The following is a 22,447-nucleotide window of genomic DNA, read 5'->3' as shown; positions in this document are numbered from 1 at the left end:
CCACAGAGACAAGGATAATTCTAATTTCAATGAAATAGGATTTGTATTTATGAGGATCTTAGTTTAGATCTCTATTTACTATACATTTTGAGTAGCTTTAGCTTCAGCAGCTCACTCAAGCTCAGCTTCACTTTTTACTGTTCTCTTTCAAGATATTACTCTGTTGTTTATCTGATCATTTGCATTGCTTTCACATTCCATCTGCGTTATACTAGTGTTTATTAGAGGGCACTTGAAAAGTTTCAAAATTAACTGCCTCAATTGAAACTATCCTATATAGGTGTTCTTTTTATATCTTGTACTATCAAAAAACTCATTCTGTTTAAAAGCTTATAAACATATGCCACCTTGAATGTATGAAGTCACAGCTAGAAAGTTCCTTTCAGAGAGTTCAAAGAGTGAAGAATATGCTAAAGTATTTTATTTTGATCCTCAGAGATACTATAAAGATTCTGAATTTTCACAGCACCACATTGAGGTAGGCATTTTCCTTGGGGAAGCCATCCAATTGTTCCTATGGAATAAATTGAGAAATACAGATATCAAGGACTAAAATTTTAGTTCCTGCTAAATTAGTCATTGAAGTTTGAAAGATAATGACCTTGGATGCCATGATCAGCCAAGAAGGATGGATCCATTCAAAAGGACTATGCATCCTGTCATGGCCGAAGCCAGTAAGAGCTGAGGACACTCGGCCTGTATGGAAGTAATTTTTATCTTAGAATGGGTAGCAAGAAAAAGACATTTGTAATCAGGCAAGACTTCTGAAATCATGAATAAATGTTGAATTTCTAGGATAACAGAGCAGAAAAGGAAACAAAGCAAGATCCTTTTTTCCTTTTTTTTTTTCTGTCCTCAATATCATAAAGAGTTTAATTGGAGCACAGAAAAAAATAGGAAGGAAAGACTGGGTTCATCCTTCATCTGTTTCTTTCTTTTACAGCAAGAAGAACATGTGCCATACACTGCCTGTGGGAAGTGCATACGGATAACTTTCTGTACAAGTGCCATCTTCTTCTGGGTAAAGTTCTTCTCTTACTCTTTCCCGTCATGAATTCACTTTTCTAGTAAGTGTCTAAAAAGTGATCCTTCTGAACTGAACAAAAAATTACAATGGAACAGGCTCAGTTGAATTTCCATCTGATGCATAAATCAAACCCATAAGGTATGGACCCACAAGGAGAAGGTAGCTGTAGTCACCCATTACTCATTACCATACAGTAGCAAAATATCCTGCAGCTGTAGCTTGTGAGTTATGCTTGTCAATGTGGTCCATTGGTTTTTCCCTCATTATTTTAAGGCAAATGGCTTTACATTTTGTGGCGGGGGGGGAGTAAGGGAAAGACTTTGGTTTATATGCTCTCCTCCCTGCTAGTTTCTATCCTTCTTGTTCCATCTGTGTGCTTCCATATTGTGTTTCATAGTCCATGGCCTCTTTCAGTTTTGTTTTTTTTTCACTTAACTGAACGAAGCTACGTGCTTTCTAATTTTCTAGAAATGCTGCTTTATTTACAACCAAACCTTGAAAGCAGTACAGTTACCCATGAAACAACACATAACACAGTGAGCTGGCCCAGAGAGATCGCCTTGAAAAGCTCTGTGTTTTAGCATCCTGCATGTCCTCCTCCTCTGTAGCACAAACAGCAGCTGAAAAAGACCTCATCCTAGGTGAGAGGAGATAGAGTGGTGTCTGGCAGCCCAGGAGAGCCTCAGTGTTGACACAGTCGAAACACAAAGGAAGGAATACTGACTTGCAATTAGATTTAAATGGGCAAGACTTCAGGTTGGAGGGGATATTTGGTCTGTGTTTATCATTTGTGTTACTGCACTCTTAGTGTGTGCAGGGTCAGGGGAGGTAGTTCATGGTAGTTTGCTGAGATAGTGAAAAAAAGATACACAGCTCTGTGGACCTCAAACTGAATAATAGCTAGAGAACTATGAAGAAATAAAAGCAGGAGGAGAAGCAGAAAGAGATGACAAGCAAGATGGGGTGCATGGATCATTATTACAACTCCTGCAGACTACATGACTTGGCTTATAATTTGTCTATTCCTTTGAGAGGTCTGTAGTCTGTAATAGTATCACATGGAAGAGAATGTGCAACCCCCTCCATAATCAGTGCAGACTTGCTAGTACATTTTACTGTCCTGCCAATTGCGCAATGTCAAAAGAGGGAGTTTTCTCCCATCACGTCTTAAGGTGTAAGATTTGATTACAGATATCATTATGCTCACATCAGTCCAAACCTTGTTATTAGCCATAAAACAAACCATCTTTCCTGCAGATTGACTATGATGCGTGAAAAAAGGCTTCTTTTATGGATTCTCTGTTTATTGCCTTCTATCTTATTTGACCATCCTCTTGCAATGGAACGACAGGCACAAAATTGCTTTCCTTTTGCCTGTTGTAAAGTGTTTCAAACTCACATTTTCCTAAAGCCAATAGTTGAACATTAACATATTTCTTGCATTCCCTTGGCAGATCCTTTTGATTATTGCTTCGGTTATTGGAATTATTGTCTACAGGCTCTCGGTTTTCCTGGTGTTCTCTGCAACATTGTCACAGCACCTTAGTGGAACCGAGGCGATCCGCAAGTACCTGACTCCACAGACAGCCACTTCAGTAACCGCTTCTGTCATCAGCTTTGTAGTCATTATGATTCTCAACATCATCTATGAAAAAGTGGCAATCCTGATTACCGACTTCGGTATGCAGCTGCTGTACCTCAGATAGAAACTTGGGGTAAAATAGCTAGAAAAAAATTAGCATTTATATATATAATAAGTATTTTGATAAATGAAAACCTGGACTACATATTTCAGAATTTTCCCACCAAATCACACAGTAGCACCCAGAAATTTTCCAATATAGATTTTCTTAATATCAAAGGAATATGATATTCAGCTCTTTGCCTGAAAAGTCCTTGTATAGGCAGCATGAAAGATCAATTGTTTACAGTTTTGTGCTTGTGAAACAGACAAAGCAAAGAAAATTACTATAACAACCAAGCTTTCTGAAAAGAGATCAGAAGGCATAACACATTCAATTACATTAACTTCTGTTTACGGGAAAAATATCTATCTTGTAATAAGTGAAATAAGGTCACAGTTCTAAAGCTACATACCATTCTGATGTTATTAAACAGATAAACAGTCACAAATAATATTATTCTTTCTATCCGGTCCATCAACATTAAAGTAGCTATTTTACTTTAGATGTGTGAAGTAGTGTGTTGTTTTAATATAATTTCATTTAATACTTTTTCATCAGTTCAAAGTGTTACATTTGCATCTTTCCTGAGTGTGCTGGATTTGGGTGCTTTTTTTTTCCCCTGAGTTACCAGAATTTTTGCTGCTACTTTTTTCTTTATTGTTGGGGAACTAGTTCTTTCCTTTTTACAATCCACGTAGTTTTAGAATTAGCATAATGGTATAGTATATTAGTATACATGAGGATTATGCACAATCTAATTTATAGTGCTCTCAGTCATATTAAGGAATACGAGGCATACAGATACTTTGCAGCTGAGACTCTAAAGCAGCTTGTAGGTTACTTGTAGGTTGGGGGGGGGTTATTATTATTTTATTTATTTACTTTTCTTTCATTGCAGAACTTCCAAGGACACAGACCGATTATGAAAACAGTCTGACCACAAAGATGTTCTTGTTCCAATTTGTCAACTACTATTCTTCATGCTTCTACATAGCCTTCTTTAAGGGTAAATTTGTAGGTCACCCTGGAAATCCAGTTTATTGGCTGGGAAAGTATCGCAATGAAGAGGTAAGAATGTATAATTAGTCCAGGTATTCTTCTGCAGAGTGTATAACATGAAACATAGTTATGCATATTTAACATAAGGGTTTAAAAGGTGCCTGCCTGCCAAGCCAATTGCCTCCTCAGTAGCCCTTAGCATATAATATGACACAAGACCAGTTGGGCTTAGAAATGTATTACACATATCCAGAAAAACATATTTTACCATGGTCCTACAATCTGTGAATTGGCACACAGGAAGGGGAGAACATCAGTAGAAGCATTCCTATTCTGCTGGTTGACCCCCACCTGGTGAAAGCACAGAGCTGCATGACTTCACCTGGTATTTCACTCTTTCAGTAGTGTCCTGTCAACCTACCAAATGTGACCCTATGTGGCCTGGAATTGGTTTTTGCGTACCTTACTGGAAAGGTTTGCCTAGACAGTCTTCTTGGATTACCAGCAGTGCATTATTTTAAATGTTTCATTCATGCCTGAAAAGTTACCCAACTTCAAAAGTTTTTCATGTCTCTCCCAACCTTCAGTGTGATCCAGGTGGATGTCTTCTTGAGCTCACAACGCAGCTTGCCATCATAGTAGGAGGTAAAGCTATCTGGAACAATATTCAAGAAGTGCTTCTTCCGTAAGTTCAAACTACTAAGTAATCTGCTGTTTCATATTTGAAAGATACAGTTTTCTTGATGCCTTCAGGGACTTGGTCACTAAGTTTGGTAAGTGCATATTGTAGTCAGAATAAGACATATTTTGGGGCCTTTTTAGACAATTTGGATATTTTGGTCTGTAGTCTGAGTCCTGTCTCTGTTGTTTTGACTGATTTTAGTTCTAATTAGAAATTCTTCCTTCCTCAGCAAGTCAAACTCAATGGGTTTCAGGTTGAATATTTAAAACTGAAGCCATAGAAGCTCTGAAAATATTAAACTGAAGACTGTTGCTTAATATTGATTAGAATGATTTGTTGTTTTACATTGGGCTTTTAAAAGTCATGCATAAGTTACTAATTTAACTCATTTAGTTTTACAGTCATATTTGACATTCCTAATGCCTATACATTCTCTTTCATTGGAGTAGATCTCTAGAAGGTCATGTTTTAATGCAAGCAATAAGCAGAGTGCTAACCACGAATGCCCTCTATTTAATTTAGGTTAAGATACTATCAAGAACTCTGTTCCTTCTCCCATGACTTGTTCTTTATTTCGTGCTAATCAGTGAGTGTTATGTTGGTTGGAGTAGGGAGCTCCCAGTTTGCTCATGCACTCCTGAATGCCATAGGCACCAGCCCATAAGCACAGCCTTCTGGCTGTGGTTCTTCAAGCCCACAAATTGTCTTCCTTGGCTGCACAGTAACCCCACTACAAAGTGTGTCATAAATACTGTGTAGGGTTGAGACTAGGATGCTCTGTTGAGATACAACACCTCCAGACCACAATGCTCTGTATACGCTGCTGGTTGTGGAGTAGACCTGTAGACCTGTAGACTCATCCTTGTTTTCAACATCTTCTTTTACCTGAGAAAGGGTTCCCACACTGAGCACGCCTGCAGATGTGAGCTCCAGCCATAGACAGTTGACTTCCCTATCTGTGTACAGGAAATATATTCATCTGACCGGAATTTTTAATTCACTTCCCAGGGTGACATTTACATGTTGAAATGCTGAGTACCCCTTCTGGATCTAGTTCTTAGCTGCTCTCTCATTCTGTATGTCTGCAAGTATAAAGAGAACCATTTTGGCTTTTTCTCTGTTGGTACACATTCACCCCCAGCCCCTCTTTTTTTACTGTGAGGGTGACCAAGTACTGGCACACATTGCCAAAGGAGGTTGTGCAGTCTCTATCATTAGAGATACTGAAAAACCACCTGAACATGGTCCTGGGCAACTGGCTTTAGGTGGCCTTGCCTGCACAAGGCAGAGATGCCTTCCAACCTCAACCATTCTGTGATTCTGTGAATTCTGTGATCAGAAAGAATTAATCTGTCTAGCCATCATCCTACATTTAACTTGATTTTTTGTTACCTTGAATTTTATGTGATCATTTTCCTGTACAACCTAAGTATAAATCACTATGATGCTGATATATCACTCCTTTACACTTTTTTTTATGGTTTGTAAATAACCACTTTTAGGATAAGGCAACCAAAGATTATACTCATGTTTGAAGGAAGTTTTCAGTAGTTCAGAAATAACTAAATTCTTTGTTTAAAGCTGTATCAGCAGAAATGTCAATTTTTTTCATTTACTGAACTTTTTAGGTTATTTTACCAGTGTTAGTGTTCTTTTTCTCCCTGCCTGATAGCTTGGTCAAGAACCTAATTGGAAGATACTCTGCAGCTGCTAGATCAGAAAAAGTTGTTCCACGCTGGGAAGAAGACTACCACCTGCAACCCATTGGAAAACTTGGATTGTTTTATGAGTATCTTGAAATGGGTAAGTAGCAGTTTAGTTTGGATTCCTTACCACTGCTGGATACAAACATGTTCTAAAAAAATCTTCATACAAGCAATGCTTAATAAGGTAGACAGAGGAGACATGAATGTTTTCAAAGGCAAGTTTTGATGAGCCATTACAGGTGATTTTACAAGCTTTTATTAAGCAGCTAAGCCTCAACCCAGTTTATAACTAGGAAAGAGCACATGATTGTACAAGGGGTACTGTTGCTTCCTTGCCCCATTCTCTGAGGAATGCACCCAGAAGGCAGACCACCATCATGTTCTGGTGTTGTACAGAAGAACCCTGTGTCAGACTGCTCTCCTAGAGGTCTTCAGTCACCAGGATTTGTTGCTGGTCACTTGGGAGTTGGCAGAGCTCCAGTTTGTTGCCACTGTCCATCCTATCACAGCATTTCCAGTGTACTTGTGGCAGCACCCAGACACCAATAAGATGATTGTTGGTTTGGGCTTTCCAGCACAACACTAAGACAGATAGTCACTAGATTTTCAGGTCTTCATGATGAAGACATCAGAAAGAAGTGGATGTTTAAATATCCAGAATAGTTCGTCTTGGTGTGCTGTGACTTGTAACATTTTCCTGTCCCCTTTGCCTAGCAGGTTTTTTCAGTACTGTTGTGCTCCTATCTTCTCATACAGAAGATTCACTTGGAACCCAGCTACTCTTTCTTGTTTCTCTTTCCTGCAGTAGGAGTATATAAACTATACATGCTCATACATGCTTATCTCCAGTAAGTGAAAGCCTCACCGATGTATGTAACCTCTCCTTCTCAGTTATACAGTTTGGCTTTGTGACTCTGTTCGTGGCATCATTCCCCCTGGCTCCTCTTCTGGCTCTTATTAACAACATGTTGGAAATCCGGTTGGATGCATGGAAGCTGACAACCCAATTCAGGCGCATGGTTCCACAGAAGGCACAAGACATTGGTGCCTGGCAACCCATCCTGCAGGGCATAGCCATTCTGGCTGTGGTCACCAATGTAAGTACAATGCCAACAATTGCAAAAGATAAAATGCCTTCACTGCAGGTCCTATGTCCAAATGTGGGAATGCTGCATGTGGTAATGTAATTTAAATAATCGTAAATGAATTACAAACATCAGTTGCTTAAGGCTTCAGCCCATGTAAATAGTCTCTCAGTTACTTTCCAGGAGTTTTAGAAACAGAATATGTCTGCTGCCTAAAATATTATATCTAAAGAAAAAGGTGTGTTTAGAGTTGCTAGCATCTTCAGAAAAATCTGTTACTTGTGAAGAATGTAGCACATCTTTCCTAAAATTATAGCATATAGTGCAGAGGGTTTTTTTGACAGTCTACAGCTAAATGCATGAATTTTGAAAAAAAAAAAAAAAAGAAAGTTGAAGTTTAACTATGTTATAATTGATTGTTATCTCTTAAAACAGAAATTCAGCTCCTTTCTTGTGTATTTAAAAATTGTGCGCTCAGAATTGCAGATCACAATGAATTTTCTGAGAATTTGCAAACTAATGTGTGCTTCAGTTGTACTTAAAATTTTTAAGTACACAGGAAAGAAGTTAAATTTGAAACAAGTTTCTTTAAAATATTTAGGAAAAAAATGCAATTCAGACCTTTCAAATTTCCCATATCATTAATTCACCAAGATCTTATTCATAGGCTGTATCCAAATAAACCATTGGACTTTACCACTGTGGATTATTTGATTGCTTATTCTTAAACAGTAACTAGTATGTATTAACTAATAAAAAAATTCTCACTGATGGCCTATTAGAGGAGCAGTGACCATTGGTTTCCTCTGCACCACAGACTATCCATGGTGAATAACCTTTTTCAACAAGGTCAGTGTTTTCTGCTGTTTATCAGTGAGATCAGGGATTCCTTCCAACTCACTTAAAGGTGTGTCACTTCCTCCAGGACCTGGTCCTTGCAGTAACAGAACCTTACTGACTCGGTAGGATTTTCTGGAGAAAGCAGTTGAGTCTGAAGACAAGAGTTCATCTTAGCCCACGCTTTCACAGGAGGCTCTGCCTGTTTGAAGAGTAGTGGACTTTGGGAAAGAGGAGAGAGATGAAACTGAGCACTCTATTATAGATATTAACATGATAGTTAGGGGACTTATTTCAAGTAAAAGGGCAATTCAAATTTAAATAAGAAACTTATATTCCTGTATCTCAGGCATCTTCTGTAATGCTTGGGCTCATCTGAGGTCTCAACCCCAGGGGTTCTGCTTTTCTGAAATAATATAGGGATAGATATATGTGCTACCTTTTCCTGCACCAAGATGAGTATCCCTGCATATTTTTTTCCCCTCCACTTTTAAGTCTTTGCTTTGCCCCTGAAAGTGCAAGTCTAATTTTAAAAGATGGATATATGAGCTTCAATGACCTGACTTCCTTTTGGGTTATCATGGTCTCAGTGGCTTGTTTTCATTATATCAGGGGCTTAGGGAAGTTCCATATAGAAATAAGAGTCTACAGTGGATTTCAGTGGTCAGGAAAATTTTGTATGTCAGCCTCAGCTACCAGATGTATTTTCAGATATTTGAAGATCTCCCAAAATGGCAATTGTTCTTTATTTGAACTTTATTTGGCACTATAGCAATTGAACAGGTATGGTAAACACAGTTAGGATGTAGAAAGGAGTCTCAGAAGGACAGAAAGGCAGAGAATTAAGCACAGAGAAATGTCAAAGGGAAAAAGGGAACTTAAGGATGGAAAATTTACAAGAGAATCTAGGAGACCGACAGCAAACTTGAGCATATGCTCAGTCTGTTTTGCACTGCTCTGCTGAGGCAAGCCAAACATAAATCCAGTTGTTCCATAGGCAGGTGAACATCCAAGGCCTACTAGTAAATCTGGTGTTAAGATTAAAAAAATAAAAAATAAATGCAACTTTGGTAATGTGTTCAGATTGTTAGAAAAATCAGGTGGCACCAGAGATACTTTGAGGCTCTTGGTTTAGTCCTTCTGCAAAAAATACTTAATTATAACTATCCCAGCAAATTATGCAAATTCCAGCAGATAATGCAAATTCAAAGATGAAGCATAGCTTGATCTAGCATTGTTACAAGTAGAGGCAACTTATTGGATCAGTAATATTCTCTTTTGAAAAATACCGCTAGAAAACTTGTAAAATAAAAGGAAGAAAAATTTTTTGTGCCCTGAAAGAAAAACAAATATGTTATGCTATTGGATAAACTAACTGTTTTTCCTAGTCAATCCAGGTGGATCTTGTAATACCAAGATGAAATTAGAAGTTGAATATACATCTCAAGATTACTTTAAAATCTTATGCCTCAGTCGTAGTTCTTACACTATTCAGGTCAGACTTAAAGTGGCTTTGGTGACCTTATGGTAACTCGAACCTGTGTAGGCTCCCGTTAGGAATGTGTTCATGCCCAGCTTTCTGCAGTTAATGTCAGTGTGAACACAAGGCATCTGCTGATGACCTCAGTGGGGCTGTTTGGTGTGCAAAGGGCTCAGCACCGAAGACTGTCGTGTTCAAACAGCCCTGCTGTAGGTGTTGTGGACCTTAAAGAGATTAGTATTTCTTGCTAATGAAGCGTGGGCTATAAAGTCATGTGCTAGACCAAACGCTAGAAGCAGTTTTCTTCCTTTAAGTACGTTTGTTTAGTTGGTTGACATCCAGGATCTAGTGTAGGTCGTTCCTTTACCATCCTTGACTTGATTTTTCCTTAGTACACAGAAGCTGTTTCTTCTCTTCTACATGACTTGCTACAGCTGATTAGACTTCGGTAGTGTGTCATCTCCTTCATGCATAACCTTTGTAACACCTGCTCGTAACTTGTAAGCAACTTTTGCACAAAGCTATCAGTTTTGAGAGTTGCCACTCAGGCACTGGACTTGCTATTGCATGATACCAAAGCATCTGTTGTTGATTTGAAGACTGCTTTTAATTAGTTATGGTGTAAATGGAAAACTGTGTGCAGTAAAGCTTGAGAAGCAAAGAATGTGCTGTTTGTTTGTAGTTCTGCAGCGCAATACTCTGAAATGCAGCCCATAATTCAAGAGGAAAAAAATTTTCCTTTGAGAGCATGCCGCAGGATTAGCTTTCGTATTTCTGTCCTTGAAGCTCTCCAGAGCACATCTGGAGATCATTTCAAGAGAGGGAGGAGAGTGAGACAGTGTTCAGATGTAGGATGATGAGAAACCTGGGGCTTTGCAAAAAAAAAAAAAATCAGTAAGATCAAGTATTAAGCTATGTAAACACCATATTCCAGCATATTTCTAAAGGATACGAAAAGCACCATCAAACTCATTTTGCTGAAAGGGAGAAGGGATTTTTTTGCTTTAATATTAAGTTGCTAATAGTTCATTTATGGTCTGACTAGATGAACTAATGAACAGAAAGAAAATATATTTAACAAAAAATTTCTGTGCTTGTAGCTCAGAGTACAAGTGCTCTACTTGTACCCTACTTTTAACTCTTCTTCAGAGATAAAAACAATAATTTAGCTGTGGGGTTGTCTCCCTGCAACTGCAAGACATGGTGATATATATTTCTTGTCAGTCAAAAACACCTACTCAGCATGTAAATATAAACAACACGTAATTTTCACTTCATTTCATACTGGCATGTAATGCTTAAAAACAGTATTTAAAAGTGCATGCCAACCACATTTGCTTTAAGCCAAAATGCAGTACAACAAAAACACCCTATCCTTGAAAATTTTCAGTGAGTTTATTTTAGTCTTAGGATGCCTCCCTTTTCTTTCTCATCAGCCAAATTAACTTTCTCTCAGCTGAACTCACTTGTAACAATACTCTGGAGAATCAAATACTGATGTTGGACCACAGTCTCAAAAAGATTGTTTCTCCAACTTTTATCTTAACTACAGTTTAGCTTCTCAGGTTTTTCAAAGCCAACTCAAAAGGTAAGACAGTAGGATAATGTTTGTCATTCGGCAGTGATGCTATTTGAGGTAGGGTAGATCTTGTACCCTTTTCAGCTCCCTGCCCTTTCCCTTCCCTTTTCTATCTTTTCCCCTTGTTACTGTCTCTTGTGTTGTGCTGGCATCAGCATTTTGATCAACACACGATGAACCAGATCAGGGAAAGGATCCAGCAGAGATTCCCAATTTGTAGTTTGTAGATCAGCACCATGATTCTGATCTGCTGCACAGGGCCAGGAATGCCCAAGCCAGCACAGGGCACAAGCGAACTGCTAGAGGCAGAGGCAGGAGGTTGTTTTATCTAGCGCTGCCATCAATGCATTGCTCAAGGAACTGTAGAAGAGGTATCTGCAATGGATTTTTTCACCCTTTCTCCTCTCTCCCCTTCCCTTTTTTGACAACTAGTACAAATACCTCCTCAGGCTGGGGCTGTCTGGCTGGGAATGCTGCACAAAGGTTGACAGTTTTTGCCCCATGTCATGAAAATAAGGAAATATAGACTTCATGAATTGTGGACTGGCATGAAAAGGAATAAAATACCCAGGAATACAATACACAGGAGCTTTTATGCTCCTCTGTTACCCAGTACTGCTTAACTTCGCCCCTACCTCTGTCCCATGATTTTCCTGTAGCTTTTTTCTACACCTTTTATACATCTCTGCCTAAAGCTCCCTTCCCCTGATCTCATTAGATCCCTACTTCACACATTTCTCATCCATGTCTCTGCCCTGGTTCTTTCCAACCATGTTGTCTAGTATTTTTTTTTACCCTGGCATGGGGCAAAACACTTCTCTGGAGTGCAGCTGGTCACTCCTTCCAAGGTGCTGGGCATCAGAGATGCCTGTTGTCATGAGCTGGCTGGACAGCCTCTTGCTAGGCACTCAGCTACAGATCTTGCCAGTGGAAAGTCTTCTTTACAGGGAAACCTTTTGAACTTGCAGTTGCAGGGGAGGAGACTGGATTAAACATAGTTAACCTGTCCTCCAGAATAGGATGTTTTGGGAAGTTCATGAGTTCAGAAAACACTTCCCACAACAAACACGCAGATCAAATTTCCTACCCAGTTTGTGACGAGCAGACTGAGTAGGACAGGAACTGTCTTGGGAGCAACATAAAAACAAATGGTCACGTCATACATAAAACACCACTATACAACTGCTACTAAAAAAATTATTTTGGCATCAAGAGCAGTTTCCACATGTACAACACTGAAACTGAGGAGGCAACACTACCAAGATGAATTTGGTCTTGATAGCCCCTCAGATAGAGTGATATGTTTGTAGGGTCAGAGATGGATCAGGTATATATCTAATTTATTTAATTCCTTTACTCGAACATCAGGGATCCTAGTGAAATTTAATGTTCTATTACTGAAGAGCTCTTCTGTTGTTTCCATGAGTCATCAGGCAGGATTTCTTTAAGCATTTCACCAATACTTTTGATAACAAGCACATCTTTTTAAGGTTACCCTAGAGTACTTTAAGGTGAGTTTGGCTGCTAATGTCCTTTGCATGCTCATGAGAAAAAAACCCCCCGTGTTATAGTATAACTTTTTTTAAGGCATCCAGAAGAGCTAGTGTAATTTAAAAACTCTACAGAGAGCACATGCCACAAAGTGATTGTTTTGTGCCTGTGAGAGACTATATGCTCATTTACAGAATGACTAGAAAAGCACATATTTTCTATTTTTAGCTTATACTCTAACTTTTAAGATACTAAATATATGGCAAAGGAATGTATATTAAGGCTTATTTCTTTAATGCCGTTCTGCTTTTTTGTCTTGTCTTTCTGAAACGCAGGCTATGATCATTGCTTTTACATCTGACATGATACCTCGTCTGGTTTATTACTGGTCCTTTTCGGTCCCTCCTTATGGGAGTCACAGCAGTCACACTATGAAAGGGTATATAAACAGCACACTTTCTATCTTCAATATATCAGACTTCAAGAATGCAAGCAAGCCATTTTCCCCTTGGTTTGGGAACCAAACAACATGCAGGCAAGTATCAAATAAGCATTTGTCATTTTCCAATGACAAAAATAATTTTTTTGATATCCAAATCATGTAATTCAATTAACAATATCCAGTAAGAAATGTTAAAACACAGGAAAAACCATCGTATTTTGAATGGCAGAACTGAGATGAAGTATTCACCCATAAGTTTGTGCTACTCAGAAAATTCTTACTTTGATTTGGTTTTCTCATCATTGATAGTCTTCCAAAAACGCACCTTTAATTTTTTATAAGTAATTCTTAATGAAGTGGCAAAAATAGGATATTTCAGCCAAATGTAGCTCATCTGTAGAAATGATTTTACCCACTGCGGTAGTTTCCTGAGCTAACTGTTCCTGGATGCATTAAGCAGCGACATGTCTTGCTCCATCCTCTGGCCACAGTGCTGTACTGCAGAGATGCCGGAGACAAGTTTCTGACTTTCCCACGTTGCTTTCAGATACCGGGATCTCCGCTACCCTCCTGGTCACCAGCACCAATATGAGCACAACATATACTACTGGCATGTCATTGCAGCCAAGCTGGCTTTCATCATTGTCATGGAGGTCAGTGTACAGGGTTTTGAGCATTACTTGTTTAGTCTCTTCCCTCCTGGCAGAAAATCCTTCAGAGACATCCTGTCCAGGCACAGCTATCAGAGCTGGTGATGTGTGCTATCATGGGCCAGAGCTTGGGAGATGTAAATTAAGTGTAGCACCATTAGAAAAAAAAGTCCCTGAAGTTATGATATCAGCTGAGGATTGCCCCACATGTTTGCAGCTTCTTTTCTCAAGAGCTGTGAAATTATTTTCAGTAGCAGAAATAGAAGGGATAGTTGCACCAAAAATATTTTCACATGTACTGAGAGGAAATTTGCACACAGCCCCATGAATGTATGTACATAATACATGTGCACTAGCAGACTGAAGTCTATAAAAACAGTCACTGCAAGAGGTGAGTCTCTAGGTGATTGTCAAAAAACAATTGCTCTTTCCTCTACTTGGCTTACGAAAGATGAGAGTCAGTCCAAAATGAAGGGAGAGAAATATTAGGTATTATTTAATTATAAAATGTGCTTAGGGTCTGATCCAAGGATTACTGAAGTCGTCAGAAACATGCAGCTGGTTAGAGCAGAGTTCCCATAGCAAAGTAATTGCCCCAGAGTCATTTGAACAAACCTAAAAAGTCTTATAAGAAACTGTAACCAATTTTTCCAAGCAGGGCGGAAGCACTGGGTACCAAGGTTGCCCCAAAACAGGCAGAGAAGTCCTTGTTTAAATCAGAGTTAGAAAATCAGAAATTCTTGTTTATCAGATAATTATTCTATTGATTAGTCATATCTTCTTAAAATACTGTTCTGCTGTGATAGATACTGGTACTAAATCAGCTTAGAGTCTTAAGAGATAATGTGACATTTCATTTATAATCATAATAATGTCCTGTTCAGCCTGACTGACATTTTTTCATTTTCATCTTTCCCAGCATGTCATATATTTTGTGAAGTTTATTATTTCATATGCAATTCCGGATGTATCACAAAAGACCAAGAGCAAGGTCAAACGAGAGAAGTACCTCACACAAAAACTCTTGCACGAGAACGATCTCAAAGTTGTGAAAAAAAACATGGGTGAAATAGCTGACAAAGTTACCAAAGGAGCAGACAGCACTTTCCGACCTAAAGCTGAATAAGTAATTTTCATATAGAATAACAGTATTTAGCCAACTACGACCTGTCCAGATATTACCTATAGCTAATAAAACACTTTAGATTAATTCTCTTTACTAAACATTATTTCTTGTAACTGTTCCTACTCATTTACCAGTTTCCCTTAGACAAATGCAACCACTGCAACTCAGATTAGAGTTACCAATTTTTAAAACAGCTTTAGTGGGACTTTTTTTTAACATGTGAAGATAAAAATTACTTATCATCTAAAGACAATGCAGATTAACTCCCAAATACATTGAGTGCTTTGTACTTTTTTTAGGCGTCAGCTACTAGATAACTAGTTTGAATGGAATACAAATGATTTGTGGTAAGAATATCATCACATCTAATGAAGGAGTTTTGATTGCTTGCTAATACAAACTTCAGCTATAAAATGAAGAGGAAAAGCCAAAATATGAAGGAAAGAGAAAGAAAATACAACTCAAAATCATGTTGTTAAGCCATTGGAATTGACATGCTAAGAGCAGTTGTTTGCTACCCTGAATTACCTATGCATACTGAGACTTAAATGGATAACAAGATATTTCAATTAATCATGGACTTGGATCACAAGAAGCAACAGGACTGTAAGCCCATCCTGTTCATCAATCTCAGTGTAAACAGGAGAATTGCCTTTGAAATCAATGCATACAAACTAACTTTACAGCACTCCAAGTGAGTAAAAAACTCAGGCATTTTATCTTTCTGCAGTCAATGTATTTTCATTAGTTGACTTGCCTGTTCTACACTAAATGCCCAAAGCCTTGAAGGTCTCCTACCTGTAAAAGCAATAAGTGTTAAAAGTCTTTTCACGTACTAAATCGATATTTGTGGAGGGCTGTCTTTTGCATTTCTCTCACACCAGGAACACTGTGCTCTTCCCTGAGATTTTGACATGGGACGAAAGTGCAGCTGGACCTGTTATGATACAACATAGTGTGATAAAGTGAATTCTGACAAGACTGTGAATCTATTGAAACTGGAGATTGGAATAAACCATTTAGTAGGCCTTAACCTTGCTACGAAGCTTTAAATAACAGGGGAGGATGTTAGAGGTGTGGAGGCATGTGCTACAGCTATCAGTCATCTTCAAATTAGGCTGCAGATCTGCTTGGCTATTTTGGGACCAGCTGCAAACTGGGAAATAGGGAAGTAGAGTGCTGCTATGTGTCTGCAGCAGTGATATTCCAGATTATTAACTTGCTTTCTCTTTTAACAGTTTTAATGGACCAATTTCTATAAATTTCTATAAATCACAAAGACCCAAATCTTGTTAAAAAAGCAAAACTATGCTTGTAATCTATAAACCAGGTGATTACTTTGTGTTTGTAATTTTTTTACTCTTCTTAAATGCAATAGATAGGCAGAATTTTTAAGCACATTATTCATATAGCTTTTTACTTATTAAGAAGTTCATTTGCAGAAACTAAGTAGCATTTATAAGATAAATATTATTCTGTTAATAATCAGAAGGAATCAAACCTTTGAATTTTGTAGCAAAACTTCCAAATACTGGCTGCTGTGTAGCTCAAGCCTGTCTTTTGAATAGAAACATACAGAACCATAGGATCATTTAGGTTGGAAAAGACCTGGAAGATCATCCAACCATCAAACCAAGACTGCCAAATCCATAACTTAACCATGTCCTGGAGTGCCATGTTTACGTGTCTTTTAAGTAACACTCTCTGGGCCCAGCCATGCAGCCAGTTTTTTACCCAGTAACAGTATGTCTGTCCAAACCATTCAGTACCCTTGAATGGATCCTGTCTGACCCCAGAGACTTGTGTGTGTGTAAGTGGTGCAGCAGGTTACTGACCATTTCCCCTTGGATCACGGGGACTTCATTCTGCTCCCTGTCCCTGTCTCCCAGCTCAGGGAGCTGAGTACTCGAGGAGCAACTAGTTTGACTACTAAAGACTGAGCCAAAGGTAGCTTTAAGTATCTCAGCCTTTTCCTCCTTCATTGTTACTGTGTTCCTCCCCCATATCCAATAAAAGATGAAGAGTCTCCTTAGTCCTCTTTTTGTTGCTAATATATTTATAGAAACATTTTTCATTGTCTTTTACAGCAATAGCCAGATGAAGTTCTAGCTGTGCTTTGGCCCTTCTAATTTTCTCCCTGTATAACTCACAACATCTTTGGTAGTCCTCCTGAGCTACCTGCCCCTTCTTCCAAAGGTTTTAAACTCTCCTTTCTTGCATGATACCAACCAAAGCTCTCTGTTGAGCCAGGTCAGTCTTCTTTTCTTCCCTTTAGTATTTCCAAGGATGGAGACTCCACAACCTCCCTGGGCAGCCTGTGCCAGTGTTCAGTCACCGTGAAAAAGTGTTTCAGTTTGTGACCACTGCTTCTAGTCCTGTCACTGCACATAGCATACCAAATTTTTGGTTAAAAGAGTGTTTCTTTCCAAAAAAACTATTTCAACTGTTTCAAGAAACAATTTTATTGAAATACTCAGGACTTTCTTGTGCAAAATGGGCTGGGTTAGAAAGGACAGTCAGCTCCTTTCGTACTTGGAGCTTTTGATTTTAGCTTTCAACTGGCCCTTTCCTATGTGCAGTGGCATTCAGATGAGAGATGCCATTTTCATTCTTCCATCAGTGATCACAGCACTAGTGTGCCTTTAATACCTTTCCAGATGCTATGTTAGAGGGCTGGGGCAGGGAAGAAGGCATCCTGTGGTAAGGGAGGGAAAAATGCAGGGCAAAGTGGACCATTTCAGGTAATTATTTGGTCTTCTGGTAGCATTTGTAGCCTTCTTTGAGAGGTAAAGAGACTAGGAAAAAAGGAATTGAGTGTCTTGCCTGGGGTCATACTGTGAACAATGGCAGAGCTTAAGGCTGATTTTCAGGAGTGCCTGGTCTTTTGCTCCTTGTTTGATTCCTGTGGGCTCTCCAAGTTGTTCCTTTTTACATTGGTTGGCACCATTTCCTTAAGGGGGAGTTGGCCCTCAGTGTCATCCGGAGTTTGTATTCCTGCCTTTAAAATAAGGTTTTAAAAAACCACGCTACATCAGCAAAGCATGTGTATCTGTGACTTGAGCTCCTCCCATAATAAAATCCTAATCAGCTTTGAATGTGTTTCTATATAACCATTTTTGTTCAAATGTCAAGTGTGCTTTTGAAAGTGGTCTTCCACTTGTCCCCATTTTCTGGGCAGTTCTCCCCATCACAGACTGGTCTCAGTGCACATGGACTGACTTCCTCTTGGTTTAAACTGAACCAGAAAGCAGGGTTTAGATATGCACTAAATTGTCACTGTCAGGCACTCAGTCTGCAGAGCTGAAACCAGAGCTAGGCTGAAGAGAGCAGTGAGTGCTGCGTGGGCATCACCTAGTCAACATTAACTTTTTGCTCCAGTGATTTGCTTCTGAAATGCCATGCTCCTTGCTAATGTAGCTGTAACATTTCATTTCAGAAGACATTACATCAGGAATTCTGTTCAGTTTGCCATGTGCACAGTGTTATCCACAGCAGATTTCTGAGTGAGAAGAGAAAACCAACAGAGTGCGTAATAATTGCATTTTAGTAGCTTGATTTAAGCTGTGCAATTTCTGTAGCCTCTACCTCCAAGTGCTGAAGTGTGCTTTGCTTGTACACAGGGAGCTCTGCAGAGGCATCAGAACAAAATGCTGGGGGAGGCAGTTGCCAAAAAATGAGTATTTGTAACTTTTTTTTTAGGCTGTGTCATTTTAATTAAAGATCTGCTTGAAGGGAAAACTAACATTTGTTTTAAATTGGTGTTACCTTTTTTTTTTTTCACACTTGATATGTAGGCCAGACTCTTACTTTGTACAGATCTATTGAAGTCAGGGTGAATTTGGACCAGTGACAGTTTCAGTGCATTAACAAGAACCATAAGTTACAGACTATTGTCACTATTTTAGACTGTGTATATGATGATAAAATTCAGAATGTAAGAATGTATGTTTTGTATTTTTTCTAAGAATGTTCGCTATTAGTTTCTGAATATTAAGATTTCTTTATATTTATTGTCATTAAAGTCTATTTTAAAATAACAGTACATCTGATGTTGGTTAGCATTGTGTGTTTTTCTGTGAACGATACTTCTGCTGCCAAATGCCACATTTAAATTATTACAATGTCATCCCTGTCTAATTTCCATATTCATCCTCTTTTTCAATCTTTTTCTGTTAAACTGTTACTATTTCTGAAATTTATCTCCTGCTTTTTAATGCATCTCCTAGATGGAAGTCATTCCTTCCAACACCAAGTTGATGACAAGGACCATTATGTTCTCATACAAATAAACAGTTTAGGTCTTTGTACCCTTTCACTCATGTCATGATAAACCCTGTCTTGTGTTTCGGAGACATCATTTATTTCTTCATCTTGATTGAGTCTGTGGTGCTCCCACCTCCAGGCAGTCCGCTCTGTCTCTCCTTGCCATCCATACAACCAGCTGTCAGTTCTCTTCTGCTTCTGCTGTTTTTGCAGGTGCTGGGGTCCATCTGAGGTCACTTTTTAAACATTACCTCCTAAGGGCACAGGAGAAGGCAATTCCAAATGTCAGAAGTCAAGCAGGTGAGGAAGAAGGCCAGCTTGGCTGAGCAGGGATTTTCTCTTGGAAATAAGGCAAAAAAGGAAGGTGTATCGCCAGTGGAAGCAAGGTCAAGTGGCATGGGAAGAATACAGAAATGCTGCTTCCCATTGTAGGGAGAAAATTTGTGTGATCAAAGCTCAAGTGGAGTTGAAGCTGCCAGAAATGTGGGAGACAATACAAAGAATTTTTTCTAATATATCAATGGCAATAGGCAGTGTAGAAATATCATTGGCCTGTTACAGGATGAGGATGGTCACCTCACAAATAGGGACGGAGACAAGGCAGAGGTGTTTAATGCTTTCTTTGCCTCTGTCTTCAACACAAATAATGGATCAAGGGGGTCACAGTGCCCTGAGCTGGAGGACCATGACTGCGAGAATGATCAGCTCCCAGTCAACCCTGAAATGGTGTGGGATCTGCTCCAGCTGGATCCCTACAAATCTATGGGGCCTGATGGGATTCATCCAAGAATCCTCAAATTACTGGCTGATGTCATTGCAAAGCCTATACTCAATGATTTTTGAGTGGTCTTGGGAATCTGAGGAGGACTGGAAGCTGGCAAATGTTGTCCCAATTTTCAAAAAGGCTAAAAGCAGGACCCTGGAAACTACATGCCTGTCAGTCTCACTTCAGTGACTGGTAAAGTTATGCAGAAGATTTTTCTGGGAGGTATTGAAAAACACCTGAAAGACAATGCAGCCATTGGTCACAGCCAGCGCAGCTTCATGAGAGGAAGGTCCTGCTTATCAAACCTGATTTCCTTTTATGACAAAGTAACCTGCCTAGTTGATCAAGGGAAGCCAGTTGGTGTCATCTTTTTGGATTTCAGTAAAGCTTTCATACTGTCTCTCACAGGATTCTTCTGGACAAAATGTCCAGCACACAGCTGGATAAACACATCACATGGTGGGTGGGCAATTGGCTCATGGGTTGGGCACAGAAGATAATAGTGAATGAGGTAGCATCAGACTGGTGACCTGTCACTAGTGAAGTTCGACAGGGCTCCATCTTGGGCCCTGCGCTCTTCACCATCTTCATAAATGACTTGGATACAGGACAGGAAGGGATACTAAGCAAGTTTGCAGATGACACAAAACTCAGAGGAGCTGTTGACTCCCTCGAAGGCAGGGAGGCCCTGCAGAGAGACCTCAACAAATCAGAGAACTGGGCAATCACCAACCATATGAAGTTCAACAAGGGGAAGTGCCAGATTCTGCACCAGGGATGGGGCAACCCTGGATATATGTACAGACTGGGGAATGAGATGCTGGAAAGGAGCGTTGTGGAAAGGGACCTGGGGGTCCTGGTCGATGGCAAGTTGAATATGAGTCAGCTGCCCTGGCAGCCAGGAGGGCCAACCATGTCCTCCAGGGCATCAGGCAAAGCATCACCAGCTGGTTGAGGGAGGAGATTGTCCCGCTCTGCTCTGGACTGGGACGGCCTCACCTTGAATATTGTGTGGAGTTTTGGTACTACAATATAAGAAAGATATTAAGCCACTAGAGAGTGTCCAAAGGAGAGCAACAACAATGGTGAAGGGCCTTGAGTGGAAGCTGTATGAGGAGCGGCTGAGGTCACTTGGTCTGTTCAGCCTGAAGAAGAGGAGACTGAGGGGAGACCTCATTGCAGTCTACAACTTCCTTGTGAGGGGAAGAGAAGGGGCAGACACTGATCTCTTCTCTGTGGTGACCAGTGACAGAACCCAAGGGAATGGCCTGAAGTTGGGTCAGAGGAGGTTTAGGTTGGACATTAAAAAGAGGTTCTTCCCCTAGAAGGTGGTTGGGCACTGGAACAGGCTCCCCAGGGACCTGGTCACAGCACAAACCCTAACAGAGTTCCAGAAGTGTTTGGACAATACTCTCAGGCACAAGGTATGACTCTTGGAATGGTCCTGTACAGGGCTGGAATTTGGACTCGATAATTGTTGTGGGTCCTTTCCAACTCGGCAACTGTGATTCTGCTCTAACTTTTCCTCTCTGCTTCAAGGAAATCCTTTTGTAATCTTAGAGAACAGGAAAGTTAGAGCGTAATTTTAAGAGACCACTGCAGAGACCTTCTGCAGAGAGTTGAGTTGGTTTTATTTTGCTTAGGGATTCCCAGGATTTGCTTTCATGATAGTTGTGGAAGCAGAAGTACTACCGCTTCCAACCTGGTTTCTTCTCACTAAAGGCTGCATGTCTTACACATGGCAGTACCCCACTGTCCTGCCACTCTTGCATTGATTTTTGCTATGTCAGAGAAAGAACAAAACAAATGTCATAATAAACATAGTAAGGACTATTGTTCTATAAGCAGTAGGATATAGTATCATCACAGCCTGAATCTATATGAGGATGGTGTGGTTTTAGATTGACTGATACATTTAAAATCATTCAAAGAATAGGCTTTAGTTGTTTTGCTATTTAATACAAAAATAGTCAAAGTTGCCTATTACTTCTGGTGGTACTAGAATTTAATTCTTTCTGTCACAGAGAAGATGAATTGCACTTATTTTGGATAGTCAATACATGCCAGATGAAGGTGTGCTGTGCTCTGCCCCACCCAGTTCACCCTACCTTGTTGGTGTGCTCTGCCTGCAGATCACCAGATATATCAGCAAAGATATCAGCAATTCACGCCAAGTCAAGATTTTTCTCTGGTATACCCCTCTATCATTTCCTGTCTACTAAATAAGGCTGCTTTTCCAATACAGGGGAGCAAGTGCTGTTGGCTACAAGCTTTGTATTTACTTGCATTTATATGGACCTCAACCATGGACCCATAGCAGGTACAAAAAACACTGAAGAGATATGGATGTAGTTAGTCATAAATAACCTCCACATGGCTTCGACTAATACTTTCCTCATAAGAAAATAATGTGTCTTAGTAGCCTGATAATAGTAAAAAATTCTTTTCAGGAAAGTTGAAGAAATTGGTTTTTATTTGCAAGCAGGAAGTGCATCAAAACAAGAGCCTTTTAAAGTTGCTTTCTACAATTTCTATTGCATTCTCTCATACAACTATCCTGTAAAAGCAATGCTAATTGCTAGGATTAAAGTTACAGTTTATCGGTCAGTAATTGCATCAGTGGTGTCAA

At 39.5% G+C, this 22,447-nt stretch overlaps 1 protein-coding gene across 2 annotated transcripts in view; it reads left to right on the top strand.

The window, feature by feature from the left end:
- Positions 1-22,447, top strand: part of ANO6 (anoctamin 6) — an 87,053-nt gene that overhangs the window by 54,919 nt on the left and 9,687 nt on the right. Inside the window, exons 12-20 of one of the 2 annotated variants that reach the window (XM_027661919.1) lie at positions 944-1,021; positions 2,482-2,707; positions 3,611-3,780; positions 4,299-4,396; positions 6,066-6,196; positions 6,991-7,196; positions 12,907-13,106; positions 13,561-13,666; positions 14,583-19,120. In XM_027661919.1, the coding sequence (XP_027517720.1) occupies positions 944-1,021; positions 2,482-2,707; positions 3,611-3,780; positions 4,299-4,396; positions 6,066-6,196; positions 6,991-7,196; positions 12,907-13,106; positions 13,561-13,666; positions 14,583-14,789 (1,422 nt within the window). In that variant the 3' untranslated portion in view covers positions 14,790-19,120. Of the gene's footprint in view, positions 1-943; positions 1,022-2,481; positions 2,708-3,610; positions 3,781-4,298; positions 4,397-6,065; positions 6,197-6,990; positions 7,197-12,906; positions 13,107-13,560; positions 13,667-14,582; positions 19,121-22,447 lie in introns of those variants that run through there. The other variant, XM_027661929.1, reaches the window with a different exon arrangement.

This window comes from Corapipo altera, unplaced genomic scaffold (assembly GCF_003945725.1).
Source record: "Corapipo altera isolate COAL_440 unplaced genomic scaffold, ASM394572v1 1, whole genome shotgun sequence".
In the NCBI taxonomy this organism is placed as follows: domain Eukaryota; kingdom Metazoa; phylum Chordata; class Aves; order Passeriformes; family Pipridae; genus Corapipo; species Corapipo altera.
Note: the sequence above shows the minus strand (reverse complement) of the source record. Positions and strands in the feature narration are given on the sequence as shown.